The sequence below is a fragment of the Gopherus evgoodei genome, chromosome 15 (assembly GCF_007399415.2).
Source record: "Gopherus evgoodei ecotype Sinaloan lineage chromosome 15, rGopEvg1_v1.p, whole genome shotgun sequence".
NCBI classification, from domain to species: Eukaryota; Metazoa; Chordata; order Testudines; family Testudinidae; genus Gopherus; species Gopherus evgoodei.
The window spans coordinates 28,057,712-28,079,164 of NC_044336.1; the positions used below are offsets into that span (position 1 = coordinate 28,057,712).

Consider the following 21,453-nt stretch of genomic DNA (forward strand, 5'->3'; position numbering starts at 1 on the left):
GCTCTTAGCTTTCACACCCTCTCCCCACATAGTTCCTTCCTGGGGGGCTGCTCCCCCCCCCCGCAGCTCCTGCTGGGAGTGGCTGACCGGGATCCAGGCTTAGGGCTCACCCCCCACCCCCTGCAGCTTATGCTAGGGCTCAGGGACTGCCACCCCCCACCCCCCACACACAGCTCCAGGCCCCACAGCTGCCTCCTGCCTGGCTTGGGGCTGCTCTCCCTCCCCCCACCCCCGGCTCCTGCTCGCTACACCTGTGGGGCCACGGCCCATACAAACATCCCCTACTCTGTGCTCCCCTTGTTCCTCCTCTCTCCCACTCCAAACAGCTACATTAGCCATATACACCACTGTGGCCACCTAGCATCAACAAAATTACAGCCTCCCTGAGTGCCATGCATCACTTCTACCCTGGACCCCGGCAGACCAAGGTGCAGGACTCCTGGGTTATAGTCCTGGCTTTGCCACTGACTAACTGTGTGACCGTGAGTCAGTCAAATCACTTTTCTGTGCCTCAGTTTCCCTGTATATGTTAAATGGCGCTGATAATACCGTCCCTTGCAGAACAGGAGAGTGTCATTACTAGAGAAGCTGCTAATCTGTATTATCACCATTTTGCTCCCCAAGGAGGAACCTCTGCATCATTTGCATAACGGGCTATTTCCACTTCACAGTGCAAGCCCGACACCCCCCCACCCCAGCACATTTTTTTCCTGTTGTGTGCGTCTCTGGTTTCATCCTCTTTGTGGGTGAAACCAACAGAGTGAAAGCAGCTCGGCCAGTCACTATGGCAACAGATGTTTATCAAGCCCCTGAACGAGGCACAGGGCTGGGGAGAGGCCGGGTGGCATCTGGGCTGAGGCTCGGCGCAGCTGCTATGAAGCCAGCAGTGCCACAACTGGAGGTGCAGGGAAAGGCTGCAAGGTTTTCAAAATGCAGCAGCAATGTCCGGCTCCCTGTCTCCCGAGTAGGGTGACCAGATGTCCCAATTTTATAGGGACAGTCCTGATATTTGAGGCTTTTTCTTACATAGGCTCCTATTGCCCCCTACTCCCTGTCCCGATTTTTCACACTTGCTGTCTGGTCACCCTACTCCCGAGCCCGGCGAGGCAGCAGAGTGCGTCCTGGTGATGACACAAGGAAGTGCTGTTCCCCATAGGGGCTGTTCATACTGAAGGTACCTCAGCTGCTTGACACTAAGCAGTTGGGCACTGCAGTTGCTAGCAGGAGTGACGGAACATGAGCGCCAGCCGCTGTCTGTCCAGCATGGCCCTGGGCATTCAAACCGCTTTTCTTAAGAGCAGGTAAGTTGGCCAGTTCTCTGGTCTATCCCTGTGTCTCTCAGGCCATTCATTCCTGCCAGAGCCCATGAGAAGACATCATGGTTGGGCATGCCCCATACTGCACCCTTCTGGCCCTGCCACCCCCACTGTACAGTCGCTGGGCCTGACTCTCCTTGGCTGATGCAAAGGGGTGCCAGGACTGGTGTTTGACACTCTTCCCGCTGCTATGAGCACCCCCAGGGCAGTGAGCCCCTACCTTCAAGTGCAGCACTAACCCTCTTCCCCTGCAGCCCCAGGTGCATGGGGCCCACCATGGCAGGGCAGACACGGGCCGCAGCCATTCTCCACTGCTGCAAAGCCCCATAAAAGCCACCAAAGCTGGAGTGCAATTTAGGGGAGCCATAAGGGATGCCCTAACCTGCACTGATTCCTGCAGCCCCTAACTGCAAGGGGCAAACTTCCTCCCTCCGGAGAGCTGTGCTTGGGGTCTGGCCGGTAGTGAATATAGTCAGAGCTCAGTTTCCCTACAAGCCAATGCTGCAAACTATCCTGGAATCACTTCAACTGCTACCAAATGCAGTCACTTCTGGGGTGGAACACAGCAACTGTTTATCAGCAACACCCTCACAATTTTAGGACAGAAAGCAAAGACCAACTGACAAGCTGCCTGGTGATCTACATCAAGGGTTTCACCAGAGTAGCCTCGCTGATGCAGTTGTAATGGTCTGAATTTCCTTAATGATGACAGGATTGTAGAAGAATCCCATTGGAACCAATCTGGCTTGTGGCATGTGCTGGGAGGAACATGGGGCAAAAACATGATATCTGCTCTGAGGGAGAGACAGAAGAAGAGATCTGAGGCTGTGGAAAAGGGAACCAGTGGAGAGTGCAGGGGCAGAGGCTGATGGAGGACACACACCTGTCTGCATTTGCAAAGAGAAGAATCTTGGGGTGCACCATCCAGGTCATCTGCAGCCCCAGGACTTTGTTGTTACCTGCAGATTCATCAGCTCTTTGGAAGTTCTCCCGCCACTGGGAATGGGGAAGGCAGGAGATTCCCCCCACTTCAGTGAACTCCCTTCTCTCCCGTGAAAGGCAGGTCAGACAGAAATCAGGCCTCTGGCCTCGTGCTTATCACTCCTTCATCCGGCTTCTGACTGAGCCAATGCACCAAACGACAAAGCTGAGTCCAGGCATTAAGAATAAACCCCCTCCAGTGCTGGCACAAAAATTACCTTCATTGTTGTCCTTGTTAGCCCAGCAGATGGCCTCAGCCCTGAGGGACCAAGAGTCCAAAGCAATTTCCAGGAGAGAAGGACTCAGCCCGTCATGGGGGAGGTTTGGGGTGGTATCTGCCTGGCACCGAGAAGGAAAGGTGCCAGGAACGTAGCTGCAGGGTAAATATGGTGACTATAGTAGTGTTGACCTCAGGCAGCCGGGAATCAGGCCTCAAAGTCAGGAGACAGTCTCAAACATCATGAGATTTTTAAAAAACATTGTCACAGGCTGGCCAGTAAAAGTCTGGCTCAGCCTTGCCTGTGACCTATCAGTGAGCCCCCAGCTGATGGTGATATGGCTATGATAATTAGCCATCCCAGCTGCTGGGAGTCAGGAAGGACCCTTAAACATGAGCTGGGAGTGCAGAATAGAAGGAAGGACTGCAGAGAAGGTAGGTTTCTCCTGCAGGGTCAGACGCCTGGGAGGGCCACCAAGACTATTTCAGGGGCTGCTGAGAGGGGTGGAAGAATTATTATTTGGAGGTTTAGCTTGTGCCTTCAGTTGCCCCAGTTATTCCCCGGAGGGGGACTGAACTTCATGCGACAAGGCCACAGGGCTGAGCCCAGGAAGGCCAGGTGAGAGGCAGAGGGCCTGAGGGAGGCACCAGAGCCAAGGGCCCCTCGTGGCATCGGCCCCTGATTCAAGGGGGTGCTCTGGGTGACAAGTACCCTATCTGACAAATGCATTCGGGGGCCTTTTTAATAGTGTTTGGGCTTTTGAGCCTCTCAGGGTCCCATTTACACTCCTGCACAGCATCCATGGGCTGTCAGTGTTCAGCATTTACATTTAGCACCAAAGTGCTTCACGTTCATTCACCGTGCGTCATCTGAGTGGGGCCCGATGCTTGTTCCCCCAAGCAGCTGAGGCAGGGAGGTGGAGAGACTTGGCCAGAGCCACACAGCAAGTTGCCGTAGTGATGCCTGTTCAATAAATAGTAAAGTACCATAGCTAGGAAAGGGGCGGCTCGCTCTGTGCTGTGCCACAGTACCTCGGAGCAGATGGTTCTGTCGCTCGGGGGGGGGTCTGAGAGGGCTTGCTCTGGGACCCTGCGCAGGACTATTTTTAAATCCTGCTGTCATCCGGACCTGCAATACCCACCCCACCTACTCCTACATAGCTTCTTGCATTTTTATCCAGCTCCCAGCTGTAAAAACCTTAGATCCTGCAAGAGAGACAGATTTTCTGATGCTACTGAAAAAAACAAAGCCAGTGGGTTATATAAATGGATTTCAGACATAATTTTATCACTAAAAGAATCAAACAAATCTTATTTAAACCATTTAGTGTTTTCCTGCAAATTGCTGCAGTCTGGGGGTTTTTTTTGCCCACCCAATCCCAATAAAGTACATTTTACCCAGTCCATTAGTATTGCGGCAGGCCCTGTGTGATCCCAGTCCTGCCGCAGGTCTCTGACTTGCTCCCCACTCTGCAGTGAAGCCGGGACTGGCTGTCTTCTCAAGATGTTCTTCCCCAGCTCTGTACACAGGGCTTTTCTTCCAGTGCCACAGGGAACTCTCTGTAACTGTCAAAATATGAAAATGCAGCAGCACTTTTACTTATTCCACACCCATGCAGAGACGATGGCAAACAGCTTTGGAGTTGGGGGTACCTGGGCTCCAAGAGTGTGAGATAGAAAACCACCCTTCTGTTGATGTGACCTACAACACACACATTGCCCCCCCCCCACCAGTCCCCTTCCTCCCAGCCCCTCCCTCCGCCCTCGCACACACCCTGGCTATGGAAGAGGAATAATAGCTAGCTGGAGAGAGGCTCAGCCCTAGCTCCCAAACAGCGAATGAGCCCAGCAAGGATCTCTGGATGACGCCACACTGAGCAGGGCAGTAAATATTCCTGGCAGAAAGTAACAACCTACAGCGCAACTCCAGTGAGTGCAGCAACCAGCGCTGGCATCGCCAGAGCACTGTGGCGGGAGGAGAGGCCTGGGGAGCTGTCCCAGTTAGAACCAACTAGTCTATGGCAAACGGGAGAGAGAGCAGGGCACACGAGGGGCTGGCCAGCCAGCCATCCCACAGCCCTTCTTGGCATCATTCGAAGGAGCGACTCACATTAGTATATCCCGAGCCAGAGTCCCAGCACCACCACAATTGCCACCACCAGCTGCAGCTCCTTGGGGCGAGTGGAGAGAGCACCAGATCCTACGATTCCCAAGGAAATTCAGGTTAGTTTGAGTGGCTCCTGCGTGGGGGAGAAGCAGGCCCTCCTGAGCTGTGCTGAGCAGGGCTGTAGTGCTAGGCAGCTAAGGACACGGGGCGTGTGCAGCGAGCAGCTTAGAACCAGAGAGGAGAGCACAGCCATAAGCAGGCCCCAGGGCTGGACCATGCACTCTGCAGGGTGTAGCCTTCTGTTTTTAGTCACTTCTCATTTCCTGAAGATTTTGCTTTAGGAGCAGAATATTTTAGTTCACAAACACATGCCTGCCCATACTTTCCACATTCTAAAAACACGCATGTGACAATATAGTCCATGTATGCAGCACTGAAAGAGCTGGGGGTAGAAAGTGGAAATTTGGCATGAAAGTAGCCTGAAAATTTGGCATGGGGGATAAATGTACCTGGACAGCTCTGCTGAAAATTCAATTTCTTTTGCTCAAGATACGAGCCATGAGATAGCTCCCTCTCCAGTTGCACAGTGTGTTTCACCAAGGTTTCTTTCTACGCTGTTGAAGCATGCACATGTGGCTAACTTAGATGGACAGTGACAAAAACTTTTGTGAAGGTGGGAACGTGAATGGGCAAGGGCTCTGCTAGGACCTTCCATCTTTCGCTTCACATCCTGGGAAGGGAGAGCGGCAGAGTTCTGAAGTTACCCAAGTGAAGGGTTCCCTCTTGTCGACCTTGTGCAGTGCAAGGGACAGTGTGTCCAACAGGTGCATACCCGTTTAAATTCGCATGATGGATCCTTTTCCTTTAAAAAACATAGCCAATTCCATTAACTGTGTTATAAGATCTCCAGAGCTGTTTTGTCAGGAAATCCCAAAGACCGAGTTGCTTGTACCTCAGCTGTACTCCCTTGTGCACAGACATCAGGGCATATTGTAGAGACCCGGCCCTTTTCTGCAGAATTGAGCTCCAGAGTTTCACCTTTCAATTTTTTTGCTTAACCATAGGAGTTAACAACAGAAATGTTGAGACAACTAATGCACTAGCATCTCCCTAAGTCTGCAGCAAGCCAGGTACAATAGCACTGAGGGGTCTAAACTGCCCAGTCCGCTCAGTGGCATCACTCTGTGCCTTGAGTATGGCAGAGTATTTAATTACAAGAGTCCATGTGCTATCTCAGATAACATGATTGAATATCACAGGGTTTTCTGCACCTGTAGTACAATGTGGTACACGCATTTCTATCCTGCTGGTTCACTTCCAGCACTAATTTCATTGTCAGAATGGTCCAGGCTAGCTTTAAAGAGTGATGTAGATGTGTATATGAGAAATTCTCTTCTCTCTCTGGCATATATTTGAATTACCAATCAGCAGCTCATGTGCTACCCAGCTTGCTTGCAGCCCTCAGCACAGCTGTCCTTAGGCGCAGTTCAGGGGCTGCAGTGGCTAACTATGAAACTAACTTAGTTGCAAAATTCGAGGGTCTACATAAGCCTGGCAATGTTCACTACGGCTCTGTTACTCTTGTTCTGTAGGTATCATTGAGCTTTTCACAGGTCAGATTTTAATGAATGTTTCTAGTCGGGGAAAATTCCAGAGTGTTTCTGTACCAGTGCAGCTGTGCTGGGGAGATCGGCAGTGGAAATACGAGTTTCGTAAAGTCTAAGGCCGGAAGGGATTACGAGCTCATCTAGTCTGACCTCCTGTATATCACAGACCATGACACTGAATCTTGTTACCCCAGCATTGAGCTCAATAACTTGTATTTGGCTAAAACGTCTTCCAGAAAGGCATCCAGTTTGGATCTGAAATCTCCAAGAGATGGAGAATCCACCACGTCCCTAGAGTAGACTCGGCATGTGTGTGTTTAACCACTGTGTCGTGTCTAAGGGTATGTCTATACTACCTGCCGGATCGACAGGTAGTGTTCAATGTATTGGGGATCGATTTATCGCGTCTCGTCTGGACGCGATAAATCAATCTGCTAATCGACGCCCGTACTCCACCTCGGCAGGAGGAGTAAGCAGCATCGACGGAGGAGCTGCGGCAGTTGACTCGCCGCTGGGAGGACGGCCAGGTAAGTCGAACTAAGATACTTCGACTTCAGCTACGAGAATAGCGTAGCTGAAATTGTGTATCTTACTTCGACTCCCCCCGCTAGTGTAGCTCAGGCCTTACCCTGCTCAGAGGACCTCTACCCCAAAACCGGTGAATGTTTCTAGTGTAATCAAGGTGTTTGCCTGGCTGGCGCAGAGGAATGCATGCACAGCACTGCAAGATGCCAGCTTTCCAGCGTGCTGCCTGCATACCCATCATTGACGCAAATGGGGGGAGCATGCTCAGGTCCCAGAGGAAGGAATTCTGGTAAGTCCTTCCTGCTGATGAAAGGAATGGCCAGGACAGATTTCTCAGGGAGACACTTCTTGCCTGGGGGAGGAGAGATGCGGGTGGGAACGAGAGAAGGAATAAGAAGTGGCAGTGAAGATGTTTTGCCACTAGGTGTCAATGTTCCAACAAGAATCCGTCCGTAGCTGGTTTCTCCAGCCCGCCAGCCGGGAGGTGCCTTGGAAAGCAGCTGGATAATTTGCCTTTGGAATGGCTTAACCTTAAACAGTGCCTGCCCCTAAACCCGAGAGACAGAGATAGATGCAAGTACGTCTCCCACAGAGACAGGGGCATCCTCTGGTTACCTGGAGAGCCCCAACAGTGGCACTGGAACACTTTAATAGTGGGGTGCTGCCCTGTCTGCCCCCTCCCCCCAAGCAGGGGCCGCGAGCAGGGCTGTGTCTCCGAGAGTGGGGGACCCGGACAGGGGTGAGGGGGCTGAGTCTGGGGCCACAGCTGGGGGTGGGCTCAGGGCCAGCAGCCAGGACCCATGTAAAACCTGGGGCTGCAGCACCCTTGCACCTCTAGTTCCCATGCCTATGACCCCAAGTGCCCAGAGCACCATGCTGAATGCAAGAAGAGTTGGTCACCTGCCCCAGGATCGGAGTGACCAGACAGCATGGGCTGCATGACGCTCAGGGACCCGTCATGTGGCTCAGGTGTGATCCCCAGCAGATTGCAGAGGAGGGCATAGATATTCACGCTCTCAAACGGCTCCACCTCCAGCCCCTTCCTGAAGGCTGGTCCCACGGCCCGGAAGATGGTTTTCATGTTCATATCTTCATTGTCAAAGCCATGCTCCCCCTTGTTAAACTGGACTTTGATTCTCTGCAGGGAAGAGAAGTCTCAGTGAGGACCCAAACCTAGAAGCCCCTTAATTTTTACTTAATCTCCTGGCACCCCAACCAGATTCTGGTGGAGGAAAAACAGAAATGCTGCTAGAGTGTATCCACCTTTGGTACTGGGTATCAGGCAGCCACCGTGTTCTGCCAGATCTAGGGTCCTTTTAGATTCATTAAGTGATAGCGAGGCCTGAGAGCTCCGGCTAGAACCTGTCTTAAGAAGGTCAGCTCTGTGCAAGCTCCCATCATCAAGATCAGTACATCTGACTCGTGGCCTGGAGCTCATCCTCTGCTAGTCCTGCCTGCCCCTTCCCCTCCGGCTCTGCCAGTGCACCTGAGTCCTGACCCGCAGCAACCCCCTGTTTCAAACTGTAGCATGTTGGGTGCTTTGTTCTGCTGTGTGGGCATTTAGGATTTAGGAAGTGGGACTAGGTTTGAAGGAAGTCTTTGTTCAGCCTTGGCAGGAACAGCAATTTGATGTTTTGGACCTTGGTCCCTTTTCCTCAGGGTAGGCCTACACTGCAGATAAAGTGTAATTGTAGCACAGGTAGGCATCCCTGGATTAGCTTTAATCTAGCTAGTGGTGAAGTAACACTAGTAGTGAAGGCATTGTGGCACCGACTTCAGTGGGGGCTAGTGAACTCAGGACCCTCAGCAGGATTGTACTATGGATAGTTGGATTAAAGCTAGTTCAGCTATGCCTATCCACCCTATAGTTACACTTTACTTTGTGGTATACGGGAACCCTGAGTCTAGGCTCCCAAATCAGAAGAGACGTCCCTAAGGGATGCCTTTGGGGTTGGACAGGGAGAGAAGACTCTGCTTTCTGACACGATGGGCAAATTCATTGCACTAGAAGCTGGATTCTACGTCTGTGTTCCCCTTTCTGTTTTCAGGGAGGGGAGCAGACCTGGAGCCACAAACAGGAGACAGATGCCGCTGCACAATAAGGAAAGAGGATGAGAAAGGCAAGTCCAAGTTTAGACAATAGAATGTGTCTGCAGCTTACCCCATGGATCACATATCCTGGGTCACTGTACATCATCAGGGGAGTGAGCCTGGTGTTCTTTGCATAGTGGAATCTCTTGGGGAACTCTTCCTTCTTGTAGACATGGAGCTTCGGGTGGGCGTTTTTCAGGGCCTGGTACACTTGGTCTAGTTTATTTTCTTTTGGCACCAGTAGCCCATTTGGCCCATAATCCAAGAGTTCAAACTGGATGTCTTGGAAGGAGAAGTTCTGCACTGCCTGGAGGTAAATTTCATTCTCCTTTATGACTGTGTCCATCCCGTGGTCGGATGTGATGATCAGATTGAGTGTCGACTCCAGGCCGTTATCCTTGATGCATCTCCTTAGGTAGCCAACAGCTCGATCCACCTGGCCAATCATGTTTTTCCTCTCTTGGGATTCAGGGCCATGCTTATGTCCCGTGGAGTCTGGCTCCCCAAAGTAGAGAGTGACTAAGTCTAAATTGTCTTCCAGGAACCAGTTCATGACAGTGTCAATGTTCTGCATCCACTCAGTTTCATTGCTGTAATTGTGGAAAAGGGACTCCACTTTCCTCACATTCACCTGCTCACCTTGGTAGGTTGCTTTCCCCCCAGGGAAAAAAATGGAGCCCGTCTTTAAGCCCTGTTAGCCAGAATGACATTTCAGGCCAGAAACTTCCCCAGTTACTCACTTCAGTCTATCCAACCACCTGTGTATCCCTTCCTTCCCCCCAGCCACCCACCTCCCCTTGTGCTGCTCCCTGTGTCTCTAGTAAGGTCTTCCTTATTTGCCAGTTAGAAGAGTGATTAGTCTGAAACACACCCATCCCAACATTCCTCTGCCCCCAGTTTTTCCCCACGGATGTTAGTAACACTACGCTGTAACTTGATCATTAGCTGCGTATTCGTGTATCCCTTGGGTTATCTGGCCCCTCTCCAGGTGTATAACCATGAGCATCATGGTTGGACTTGAACAAGGTATAAATAGTCGTACCTCTGCCGGGGCCGAGTGGGGGGATGGACTAAATGGCCCCTTGTGATCCCTTCTAGCCCGGAATGATTGTAGGAGTCTGAAAAGGCTCTTCTGAAGTAGAATCCTTGAGCCCTGCCTTAGCTCTTGATCCCAAGTCCAGTGAAGTCAGTGGGAATCTTTCCATGGATACAAGATCACATCCTAATGCTGCTGCTCAAAAGCAGCTGGACAAGGCTCTGAGGAAATCAGGCCTGGCCTTTAAGCAATGTATTGCAGGCTTAAGGGGCAGTTTCCAATTTTCACAATCCAGCCGCAGCTTCTTGTACAAGATGGGGATAAACTGGAGAGCTCCAGTAATGGGACTGAAATTTCCCTCTTAAACTGATTGACTTTTCTGCTCTGTGTAACAGAATGATCACGGTTGTTGCAGCCACTTTGTTGGGGCGGGAAGTGTGTGGTCTAACTGGCCTGGCAATGGCAGTGTGAGGCGTTAACGTGGCTGTGACCAGTCCCAGATTGCTCTTTGCCTGCTGCACACAACTGCAGCCAGGAAATGGGAAGTCACAGTCTTGGGGTTTGTGTTGTTTGGGTATTTTTAAAATCAGGCTAAACTGTGAGTTTCCCTGTTATGCAATAACCACATGGGGCCCTGAGGGTGAAATGCAGTGGAGCACCACAAGGTTTATGCCCCAATTCAGGGGCATAAACTTAAGTCCCACTTGAGCCCTCAAATGGGATTGAAGTGGCCTCCTAGGGGCTCGAGTGGGATGAAATGGTGCATAGGCCTTGTGGTTTTAAGCAGTGCATAGACTTTGTGCTGTCTCTCTGCCAGTGGTGAATTTCACCCAAGCCATGTGAGCATGCTTCAGATAAGCTGCAAAGGCACACGGTGATGCTAGTAACATTTGGAAAAGCTTTGTTTAGGTGAGTTACTTGGATAATTCAGATGTCCCCCTTGTCTTATTCAATGGATGTCCCTCTACTTTCAACATTCTGGCTTTTTAACCCACATTTACCATAGGATATTTGCCATGTGTTTAAAAAATGCAACATCCATTGCTAAGTGGGGCTAAAGGTGTGGTGAGTAACATCAAGGATTCTGCCTTCCCTTCCCAGAATGTAGCTGCACCAGATCATGTGGAATCTCAAGAGAAAAAATTAGGTTCCCTCTTTGGATGTTGTTGCTGGTCATAGCACCAGCAATAACCATCTTCTGAAAATGGGGCAGCAGAGGGTTCACTGGAGTGAATGAAAATGTTACAGTCCAGGGGAATATTGTGCACGTTGTGGCAAAGTAAGTGGCACAGTACTGGAGTGATGATTTCACTCATCTGGACTGGTGATGAAATTCAAACTTCTAGGGCCACGTTTCCAAAGGGCTGCTGAACTGTGCTTGCAAGATGGCAGATATACCTGTCTGTATGCCGCAGACATCTGTGTGTGTGTGTGTGTATGTGTGTGTACACGTGCGCAAACTGAGTGGAACTGGACAGTTTGGAATCTTTCTCCCTGGTTGCACATGCACAGATTTCAGAGCGTGCAAGCAGGCATGTTGGCACAGTTGCTGGGTTCATTTCTGGAGGCCTTTTCAAAAGATGGCCACTAACATTCCGGAGCTGTCAAGTTCTCAAGGGTTTTAAGTGACAGTTTGGAGTCTCCCACTCCCTTGTGGGTCAGTAAGAGTGTGAGTGTGTGTGTGGATGGTGCACAGGACTGTGAGTCTGGAGTCCTGGGTTCTAGTCCTGTTACTGATTCACCGTGTGCCCCTGTAGGCTGGGGATAATGCTTCCCTCCCTGCAGGCAGCTGTCTGAGGAATGCCTTTTAACCCATGCAAGGGAAGGACAAAAAGTGCTGCTGGTTATTCTCATGAATGCCAGGAAGAACCATGAGCCTGAGAAGGAGGTTGCAGCCACCTACCTGTCTCTGTGCTGTGATCCAGATGGGCAGGCTGCCATTGTCCCACCATATGGAGACCCCTTGTGTGTTGTAATAAGGTAACTTCTGGCCGGTGCTGGTGTTGTACCACATGTTGTGAACCACACCGTGATTCTCTATGTACTTCCCTGCCCGGAGAGAGACAGGGGAGGTGGGGGTGGAGGCAGGTTCAGGGTAATGGCACCTGTATTCGCCTTCACCAGGGACACCCATTTAAAGGTTTCCATCTCCCAGCCTCCACTTCTCTTGGGTAGAGGCCTGAATCTCTTTCCCTCCTGACCGGGGTTTTTAAGGATGTGCAATTACCATGCAATATTCCCAGCAAGCCAGACTGCCTAGCAGCCAGTGCCTGCACTTGGCTGTCTCTCCAAAGGCTATGAAGTGTATTACCAGCAGCTGTGAGTTACCCACAGCTCTAAGCAAGCACATTTATTCCCATGGCAAAAGCATTAGAGAGAACACGTTAAACCCAATAAAAGAACCTAGCATGCTAAAAAGCTGACCAGAGGTCACCCCAAGTCCAACCCTGGCTCTGGTAGGTGTCAGTCCTTCAAAACCCATAGCTGGCTTTTCCCCCTGGTCATTAGTTTATCTCTGTTTCAGACTCAGAAGCAGAACAGCTGCCTGGGTAGTTCATCCATTTCTTGATACAGCTCAGTGCTTTGATCTCTGGGAACAGGTGATTAGCAGACACAGCCCTCTCCTCAGGGTAAAGCTCCAACAGGCAGGTTTTGCATAACCAGAGGTGGGGAATTTGTATTGATCTCCCCCTTGGTCTTCCCCAGGGATCCACTTACCCTATATTGTCCCCAAAGTCCTGTCTGATCTGGCCCATTTTCAACAGAGTCTTTGGAACTGCCATACCTCACGTCACATCTCTCCACCTTGAGAGGTTACATATAATCCCAGCCCACAACTATACATACATCTTGCTTTTAATGCAATGAACCCCAAAGATACTGATATTTAGTTCAATAAGGTTTTTCAGGAATATTGCAGGAAATTGCCACATCTGGCACAGGTGGGAGGCCGTTCACGTAGGAGGCTGCAGATGAACAACTGGTCAATGGCAGGCTGATACCCCACCCCCTTCTCTCTCTCTGTCCTCCCACCCCTCAGCCTAGTGATTCGCCAGCATGAAAGCAAACCTCACGAGGAGCAGAGGGTAGGCAGAGATATGCAGGGGTAGCATCCCACAGGGAATTCCTCCCAGACCCCTCTGCCCTGCTCCAGACCCAGAAGGACAAGCACAGCGCACTGGGCCCACTGCCCTCCACACCCACCATGTAGCAAACAGCAGCAGCCCCAGGGTGGAGCCTTCGGAGCCTCCTGCCATCACCACTCTCAACCCCACAGCTTGTTTAGCATTTGCCGTACTGCTGTTGGGTTTAGTCCCCTTCAACCTACCTCCTGCCTCTGCTCCTCTTGGCTGCCCAGCATCCCCCTCCTCCTCCATCAGGTTCCCTCTCTCTTTACCACTCTGCTCTCCTGTTGCGATAATCCGTTTCTCTCCCTGACCCCAGCTCTGAGCATATCCAACAAAAAAACTACAACTAAGTTTTTGCTATAAAAATAAAGCAAACCTATGGGAGTTGGGAGTAACAAGCCCCATGCCTCCAGCATGCAGGTCCCTTTGCTTGCTCCTTTCCCCTCCCTTCAGCTGGCTTGGTCTTGGACTGGAAGGCCTTGAGAGCACGGGTCAGGTCTCCTGGTATGTTCTGTACAGTCTCCATCCCAATGGGGGCCTTTGGGGATTTCTGCAATCAGATGCCACCCAATGCACTGAAATGGCCACCAAACTGACATGATTGAGACCTCAGTGCCACTGCAGTAGGAGTTGAGCAGCCACCTTGCCTTTAAGTGCAGCGAAATCCATCTTCAATGTCCACCCAAGAGGCCAGCAAAGAAATGTCTGGTGAGTGTAGTTAGGCCCTTTGCTGAAGGCTGAACAAATGGGCAGTAGCGGCCTTGGGGATGCTGTGAAGTGGGTGCGGAGGTCACAACAGGGGTGTCCTTAATGCAAGTTGGGCTGTGTCCTAAGTGCATGAGAAGGACAAACCACAGGAACCCTTCTGTGTTGGGGGCTTTGATCATGTCCCTCACTGGCCCCTCCCCCCAGCCGGCTCCCTTCTCTGCCTAAGGGAATTTACAGGCGCTTACCAGTCAGCAGGGTGAAGTGGCATGGGCTGGTCAAGGTGATGAAGGCGGGAGTCATGTAACGTGCCTTGACCCCATCTCTCGCCATGGCATCCAGATTGGGGGTCTCCACATCCTGGTCGTAGTTCCACCGAAAGCCATCAAAGGAGACCAGCAGGACTTTGCTGTGGTTGCCTCTGTCCTGCAGAGGGGCACAGGCTCCTAGCGAGAGGACAGCAAGCACCAGCCCCAAGGAAGTAAACATCTTCCTGCCCCTGCAGAGAGAGAATAAAACAAATCCCACAGAACCAATGCTAATCAAGAGAAGCAGGGAGCTAAGTTCACGGCCCTATCTTATCCTGCAATTGTTGGGCTGCATTCCTGGTGTTGTCAGATGTCACCGGTGTGGTGCTCTGCTCTGTTCAATATTGATAACAGTCAGCTGCAGGCGTGTTCCCTCTGTGTGCTGCCCCGGCTCTGCGCAGACGGTGGACACAGCTGAGGCTGAAAGAACCCCCAATGTCCACAGACTCTGATAAGGTACGAAGGCACCCAGCCAGGTTTATTGTCAAACAAAGCACAGTAAGAGTTTCTGTTCTGGTACCATCCTGGCACATGTTCATCCTATTCGTACTTCATATTCTTTAGATATGTGTATACGTGCAATTAGCAGCCTTCTCCTTGCCAGCTCCTGTGAGCAGGGCCTGCCTCTGGCCCACAGCTTAACTCTGCTTTATGTTAGCAAAGTCTTGACCATTACTTTAGTTCAGGCCTCAGGCCTCACACCAGGCCTCTGATACAAGGGCTTATGTTTCAGGGCCTCATCTTACATCTGGCTCCAGCTAGGACTTCTTGCTGCATCGAATCGTTTGTCAACTGCTTGGGTTTGACTTATTGAAGAAAACTGGATTATCTGGGCATCTTTACCCAGCAGCCCCCAGCGGCTCTCCTTCGCCTCCAGTGTATTTGGTTAATTGAACATGTTAATGTGGTTGAAGGCTGCCTTGCTGCAGGCATCTGGATGATGAGCGAGCTTCCTCTGCACCACTTGGCTCAGGCACTTTCCTACCAACCAGCAGCCCCCACTGCTCCAGGCTGAGCCTCCCCAGGACTCACTGCTGACCCTCCCCACTGCTGCTTGACTCCCCACACTCTGTCCAGGGGGAAGTGTTGCTTGCAGTCCATGTGATGGGGTTGTGACAGTCTATAACACACTGGCAGGGTGTGCCTGAAACACTCACCCTCCTATCTAGCAAATGGCGATGCTGCAGGGAAAATGAAAGTGGCTCATCACCACAGCCAGATGCAAGGGAGTCACCTGTGTGGAGGAGCTGGGTGTGCTGGGTTGTCACCCCGGGGATGCAGTCTGGGGTCTGTGGGAACTGCAGCACCCCCCTCCAACACACAGCTGTGTTGCGGACACAGCCAGCCTCATCCAGCCCCTGTTATCACCCAACAGGACAGCAGCTGGCGACACTCACTCAGACTGGGCTACCTGAGTGCTAACAGCAGACCCCTACCAGTTTCCCAGCTCCCCAGGCGCACACCCCCTCTTGAGCATGAATCCAAAATTATACCATCTTGCACTGCACAGGGATCTGTACGGTGTAAGCTCATTAATATGTCTGCCCCCCTCCCTCAATGTGGAGAGGAATATGCACAATACGCTTGGATTAAACCAAGCTGAGATTTTCCCCAGACACCTACTTCAGTCAAAGTCACCCTGGTTTAAATTAAAACATAAACAAGTTTAACTGTAAAAAGATAGATTTTAAGTGATTATAAGTGATAGCAAACAGATCAAAGCAGATTGCCTAGTAAATAAACAAAACCGCAAACAGCCTAAGATACTAGAAAGAAAGGATATGAGTTAGCAACTCCTCACCCTGGCTGATGATACAAGCAGGCTGGCAGATTCTCGAGGCACAAGCTGCATTTGCTTTGCAGCTTGGGATCCCCTCCCCGATTCCAAGTCTTTTTCTTTCAAAGATTCTCTAAGGTGTTGAGTTGTGGGTGAGTGATGCACCACAGATGATGTCACTCCCCGGCCTTATAGAGCGTTAGCATATGGCGGGAACCCTTTGTTCCAAAAACAGCTCCCAGCCCAGTTTGTGGGAAAATATAGGTCCCCAAAATGGAGTCCAGAGTCATGTGAGCTGGTCAAATGGACTTGCAGAGTCAGAGCAGCCATTACTTACAAGCTGGCCAAAAGGGCCACAGGAAACCTAAGCTACTTCACAGCCCATTGTCTTTGTTGATGAGCCATTAGCACTGTCTGGCTTCTTCATTGTTGTACCTGAACGGCTGGCAGAGTAAGCCCATCTGAAATACAGATCCATAACTTCAGATACAAGAATTATACATGCACTCAGATAGGATAATCATATTCAGCAAACAGTAACTTTTCCAATGACACCTCACATGACTTATCTTGTACAAAATGCATCATAATTATGCCATAGTCATATCATGATAATCTCACTAGGGTGAATATGGGGTGTAGTGTCACACCGGGGTCGGAGACAGCCAGGTCCTGAGAGAAGGAGTGGAAGAGCCAGACCTGGTGCATTGCAGTCCTTGTTGCTCTGGTGGGTACCAAGTTCCTGCATGGCCAGGAGGGCCTGGCTGTGAGTGTCTGGGCTGTAACCGGGGACAGCTGAGCGTGGCTGGAAGGGCTCATCAGGCTGGAGCTGAGATAAACCAACAGGGAAGAGGAAGTTGTTCTGACCAGGGCAGTCTGTCGCTCCATGCTCTCTTCCATACCTGACCCCAAGGCCACCAAACAGCACAGCCTCGGAGCCTCCTCCCTGTTCCAGCACTGAAGGCCATCGAGGGGAAGATCCAGCTTGCAACTGCTAATCCCTGACTGCAACCTCCAGCACTACTGCGCTTTATGATGTCAGACCTCCACTTGATCAATGGCATCGCACTTCAGTACTGCTTTGGAGCATTACTGTTGTTGCTGACTCACTTCGCAGCAAACCGGGGATTAATATTTTAACGGGATTACATAAAGTGGGTTTAACATCGTGCAGTGTCCCTGGGGAGTCATTGACCTTTGTGTGTTTACCCCATCTGGCCTCGTTCATTGGGTTCAGGTTCCTCCTGATTGCTTCACTTCCTGGCTGCTGAGTCTGGCTTTTCAGTTGCAGAGTAAAAGCAATTTGTCATGGCTTTCTGATTCCATGGGAGGTTCTGGGTCCTGTGCTTTTCCCTTTGGTGTTCTCCCCCATTGGTGAGTTATCAGCTCTCAGTCGGCTGAGTCTCTTCTCCATACCAGCGAGGTTCAGATCTATTTCTCCTAGCCCCCTTGCTTTCACCAAGTGTCCTATGAGATCATGTGTGGTAGATACTGTATAACTAACGCACCAGAGTGAAACATAGGGAGACATCACCAGACAAGAGGGCCTGGAAGGCCAGACTCGGAGCGGTGGGAACGTCACCCTCACGGGAAGCTGATGCTGGGAAGAAGGGTCCTTCCACCAACAGTCTGAGGGCGTATGGCAACCGCCAGAGCAGGGGTCTGGTTTTGGAATACAAACAAAGGGTTTTCTTTTTGTTAAAGTTTATCGCTGTCACTGCAGCACATCTTTTACGGCGTGTGCTTTGAATAATAAACTGAAGGGAAAGCCCAAAGGGCAAGGTGTGTCCAAACCGCTTCTCATCTCTGTACGTTGCTCAGCAATGGAAATGCCCAGTTCCCCCTCCATTCCACTGCCATGGCATCCAAAATACCCAGCTCCCCAGTTCCTGGTGTGATGCGACCATACCTCAGTGACTGGCAGCAGTGCTCTACAACACCATTCATAGCTCGCCCTCTGCTGTGGGTCCCTGCAAGCCCGTAATATGGGAATACGAAGCATCCCTGAGTTCTGCTGCCTGGTGCATCCTGCTCCAGCTGTGATCGGTGCATGTTCCAAGTGAACGGATGGGTTCAGCAGGCCATTCCTGTCACGGAGGTCAATGAATGAGCAAACGGCTCACCTCTGGCTTCTCATCCTCTTGCTCTGGCATTAGCTCCACCAGGTGCCTTGGGTGGGTCAGAAAACACCGCTGACATGTCCACCAGCATTTCATGGAAGCTCTGCCCATTTCCTGAAAGAGGAGCAAAGCCCAAGCAAGAGACGTTCTTCAGTGGTGACTCTTCCCTGCTACTGGCTCCAGTTGCTGGGTGCATGCCGACCAAAATGATGGCTTGGAAAGAAATGTTGGTGGCTGTGAAAACTTCCCGTGATGTGGTGGGTGGACAGTCAACTTTTCCCACATTGTACCTGGACCAAAGGGCCAGAGAAGCCCCATTTAGGGAGGGTGTTAGGTAGTCTGGAATATGGTTGGCTGGACATGATCTGCGTACTGCAGTGTGGACGCTGGAGCACGAGGGTGGTACCTGGGCTCAAAAATTCTTAATTTAGGGTCACCAATGAGTGCAGATGCTCAAGCCCTGGGCTTTCAAACCCAGGGTGCATGGACTCCGGTCCCATGAAGCCTGGGCTTACATTGTGGTGCAGACATGCCCTTGGACAGTTTGTAAGTTGTTTTAATGACGCTTCCCTGTTCCTGGTCTTCCCCCCTCAGCCACCAGAGATTTCATGCTGTTCTTGCCTATGAGCAACCAGGAGCCTGGGTGGCACTAACAGCTTACTGGGGCTCACACGCTACAGGGCAATATCACTTATCAGGCTGAGAAGGAAGCCAAAATATTTGCAGCACCATTGCGTGACTGAGTCAATGGGCTCCTGCACTGACAGCTGTCACCTGGGGAAAGTCCTAATCCCTTATCTTGGGGTTATAGCAAGCAGGGAAGGAGTGAGCTGGGACTTCAGCCTTGGTGGGTTAGGGAGCATGTGATAATGGATGTTTCTAAAAAGCTTATTCAGAGATTCAGTATCTGGGGAGCTTCAGGCCCAGATAAAGAACGCTACCTTTGGCCACTCTACATGGGGCAAGATCGCGGATGTCTGATTAATAAGGCTGGGGGGCACAATTAACTCTGATTTATCTTGGCTAATCTTAAAGTCTGCAGGCCCAGACTGTGGGTGCATTAGGTTTATGGAGGCCTCAGGATCCATCCTCCCCCCACCTTCCACACCCCAGTCCCACTGTGGATAGCAGGTCCTCCTCCCTGCTAGCACCAGCCTGGTATCAGCTGCCTGAAAGAGGCAGGGGAGGGAGGATCTGTGCACTAACTCCCTCCCTCTACAAGCCATGGTCAATATTTAGTTCTAAAGTGATCAGAGAAGGAAGTCAGTGTGGAGGGAAGCTAAGACCTCTGGGAGTGAGCATATGCCTCTGAAGCATTGGGCATCAGCTGCAGGATAGCAGACTAAATGGGCTATTGAAGTGATCCAGTACAGTGGAAAGGCAGCGTGGTTGAAGAGGGGCTGGACATCAGGAGACCTGGGTCCTAATCCAAATGCTGTCACTGATGTGCTGAGTGACCTTGGAGAAATCACTTCCCTCCCACCCCGTTGTCTATTGCGACAGCAAGTCCTTCGGGGCAGGGCCTGTCTCTGGGTCTGCATTTGTACAGCACCCAGCACCCCGGGACCCTGGCAAGGTACAACTGTCGAATGAATCCTAACAATAACGATGGGCAAGCCAGGGGCCTATCAGAACCCGCTTTGCTCTCGCGCTCGGGCCAAGCCCATTTCCAGGCCTTACAGAGAGTTCAGTAAATCTTGGGGCAGGCACGTGCCTGACTTGTTCTCAGCCCAGGGGTTCCTCTTGGTTTTTATGTTGCGCCTGTGCAATAGTCAGGAAGTTAAACCCCACAGTGGGGCCGGCTAAGCAGGGTTGCTTCTGAGCGCGGGAAGCTGAGCCCTGTGCTGGGCAGGAGCAGGCTGCTGTCTTCCCTCACAAGGAACCAGCATTTCCAAGGAGCAGAGAAACCCCTGCTGGACTTACCCTGGGCTTGCTGAGGAATGGGGGTGTCAGAGGAAGCCCATTTATTCCAATGTGCTCTCAGTCAGGTACAGTTTGGGGGCATGTTTCCTTTACTGAAAAAGGACATTCAGTGCAGACAAATGTAGTGATGCAACATGAAGGTGCTAATTTAAGTACTCAAGAGATGGGAAACTCGAAATTGTGTGTTGTGGGTGACCGGCCCTTATTTCCCAGCTTTGCTCTGACTGACAGCCCATGAAATACATGTGCTGAACGGCCCTCTCATTCCTCCCACCATGGAACCCTGGACGAAAGACTTGCCCCATTTATTCCAAGGTGGGGCTAGCCGCTGCTATGAAACCTCGGTGCTTTGTTAGAGGACAGAAACGGGCTGCATATGCCCTGCCCCATAGTTTTCATGGTCCTAAAGCTGCATTAATACTTAGCCCTGCTAGGAGTGCCGGCAACTGGACTAGACGACCCCTCGAGCTCCCTTCCAACCCTATGATTCTATGATTAATGTGTCTCATTCTTTGCCTTTAGGAAGATAAAACTGAATGCAGCTGAGAATAGCTGGGTCAAGCGCAATGACTAACAGCAAATGGTGTCGCCTGACAATGGGACAGTAAACGCAAAGGTTCCTCATCTGTCCCTGGGTGAGTTCAGGATGGCTCCCTGAGGTCCTGTGTCTCCAGTGCCTAGTACATTCCTCTTTGAAAGGTCTCAAGCAATGGGGCTTCCACTGCTTCCCTTGGGAGAAGGTTCCACAGTGGGACAAACCTCAGCATTAGGGATTATTTACCTATTTGCCATGTCTCCCTTGGGCTACCCTAAGAAATCTCCTCCCCTCCCTTGGCTTCACCATAGAGTAATAATACAGGGGCAGAATAACCGTATCGTGCCACCCAGGGCTTCGCAGGACCTGCCAGGCCAGACATGCTGGCACCAGGCATCCTCACAGGGGTGGTTCTAGAGGGAACTAACTGGCTGTTCTCTTTCAGTTCCCCCCATTCTATCATCCAGAATTCCTCGATTCCATGGAGACAGAGGTGGAGCTGCCCATCTCAGCAGGGAGAGGGGCAGAGATGTCGGGGAAGAGACGGTGAATGGGAGAGGGAAAAGGAGAATGAAATGAAGGAGGGAGGAAGAATGAGCGGGACCAAAGGAAACAGAGAGGGAGAGATGCTCCACTCTGCTCCCAAACGTGTTTGCATGAATCCATCTCTTTCATCAACCAGCTGCAGCTTGGACATGACAGGCAAACATCCACAGGGCTCCTCTCAGCCCCTGCCACGTAATTAAGCCCAAGAGCACCGCGGGTTTGGATAAGCTTGTGAATGTGAGTGAAATTTAAATATCTTCGGCACTTGAACTACACAGACGCAAGCCCTAAACCTGCTTCATCTTGCTAAGAACAGCCTGAGCTGAGCACAGCTGCCCTCCACTGCCCAGCAGCACCTCCCACTGGGCTGGTTTGGGTTGGTGCTGGCATGGCCAGTGCTGAGTGCTGGGATTCCTCCTCCTGGTGGAAGGGCGGGAGCTGAACACAGCTGATAGGAGCGGGGGGGGGGGGCTAATGTGAATTGGGTGGAGCTGGTGGAAACTGGGTGGAGCCAGTGGGAGCTGGGTCGAA

At 51.3% G+C, this 21,453-nt stretch overlaps 1 protein-coding gene across 1 annotated transcript; it reads right to left on the minus strand.

The window, feature by feature from the left end:
- Window positions 1-4,012: 4,012 nt before the first annotated feature.
- On the minus strand, window positions 4,013-14,223 carry ENPP7 (ectonucleotide pyrophosphatase/phosphodiesterase 7). Its single transcript, XM_030535002.1, has 6 exons — window positions 13,962-14,223; window positions 11,784-11,929; window positions 8,915-9,535; window positions 7,654-7,891; window positions 4,625-4,714; window positions 4,013-4,080 (listed from the first exon to the last, which is right to left on the minus strand). The coding sequence occupies exons 1-5, from the start codon at window positions 14,200-14,202 to the stop codon at window positions 4,626-4,628; spliced, it is 1,335 nt and encodes a 444-aa protein (XP_030390862.1). The 5' UTR covers window positions 14,203-14,223; the 3' UTR covers window positions 4,013-4,080; window position 4,625.
- Window positions 14,224-21,453: the final 7,230 nt, after the last annotated feature.

Coding starts and splice junctions, on each gene's coding strand:
- ENPP7 (XM_030535002.1), bottom strand. CDS start 14,202: ATGTTTACTTCCTTGGGGCTGGTGCTTGCTGTCCTCTCGCTAGGAGCC. Junction 9,536..11,783: donor GGATCACAGCACAGAGACAG/GTAGGTGGCTGC, acceptor TCTGGCTAACAG/GGCTTAAAGACGGGCTCCAT. Junction 4,715..7,653: donor TCACTCCGATCCTGGGGCAG/GTGACCAACTCT, acceptor TGGGAATCGTAG/GATCTGGTGCTCTCTCCACT.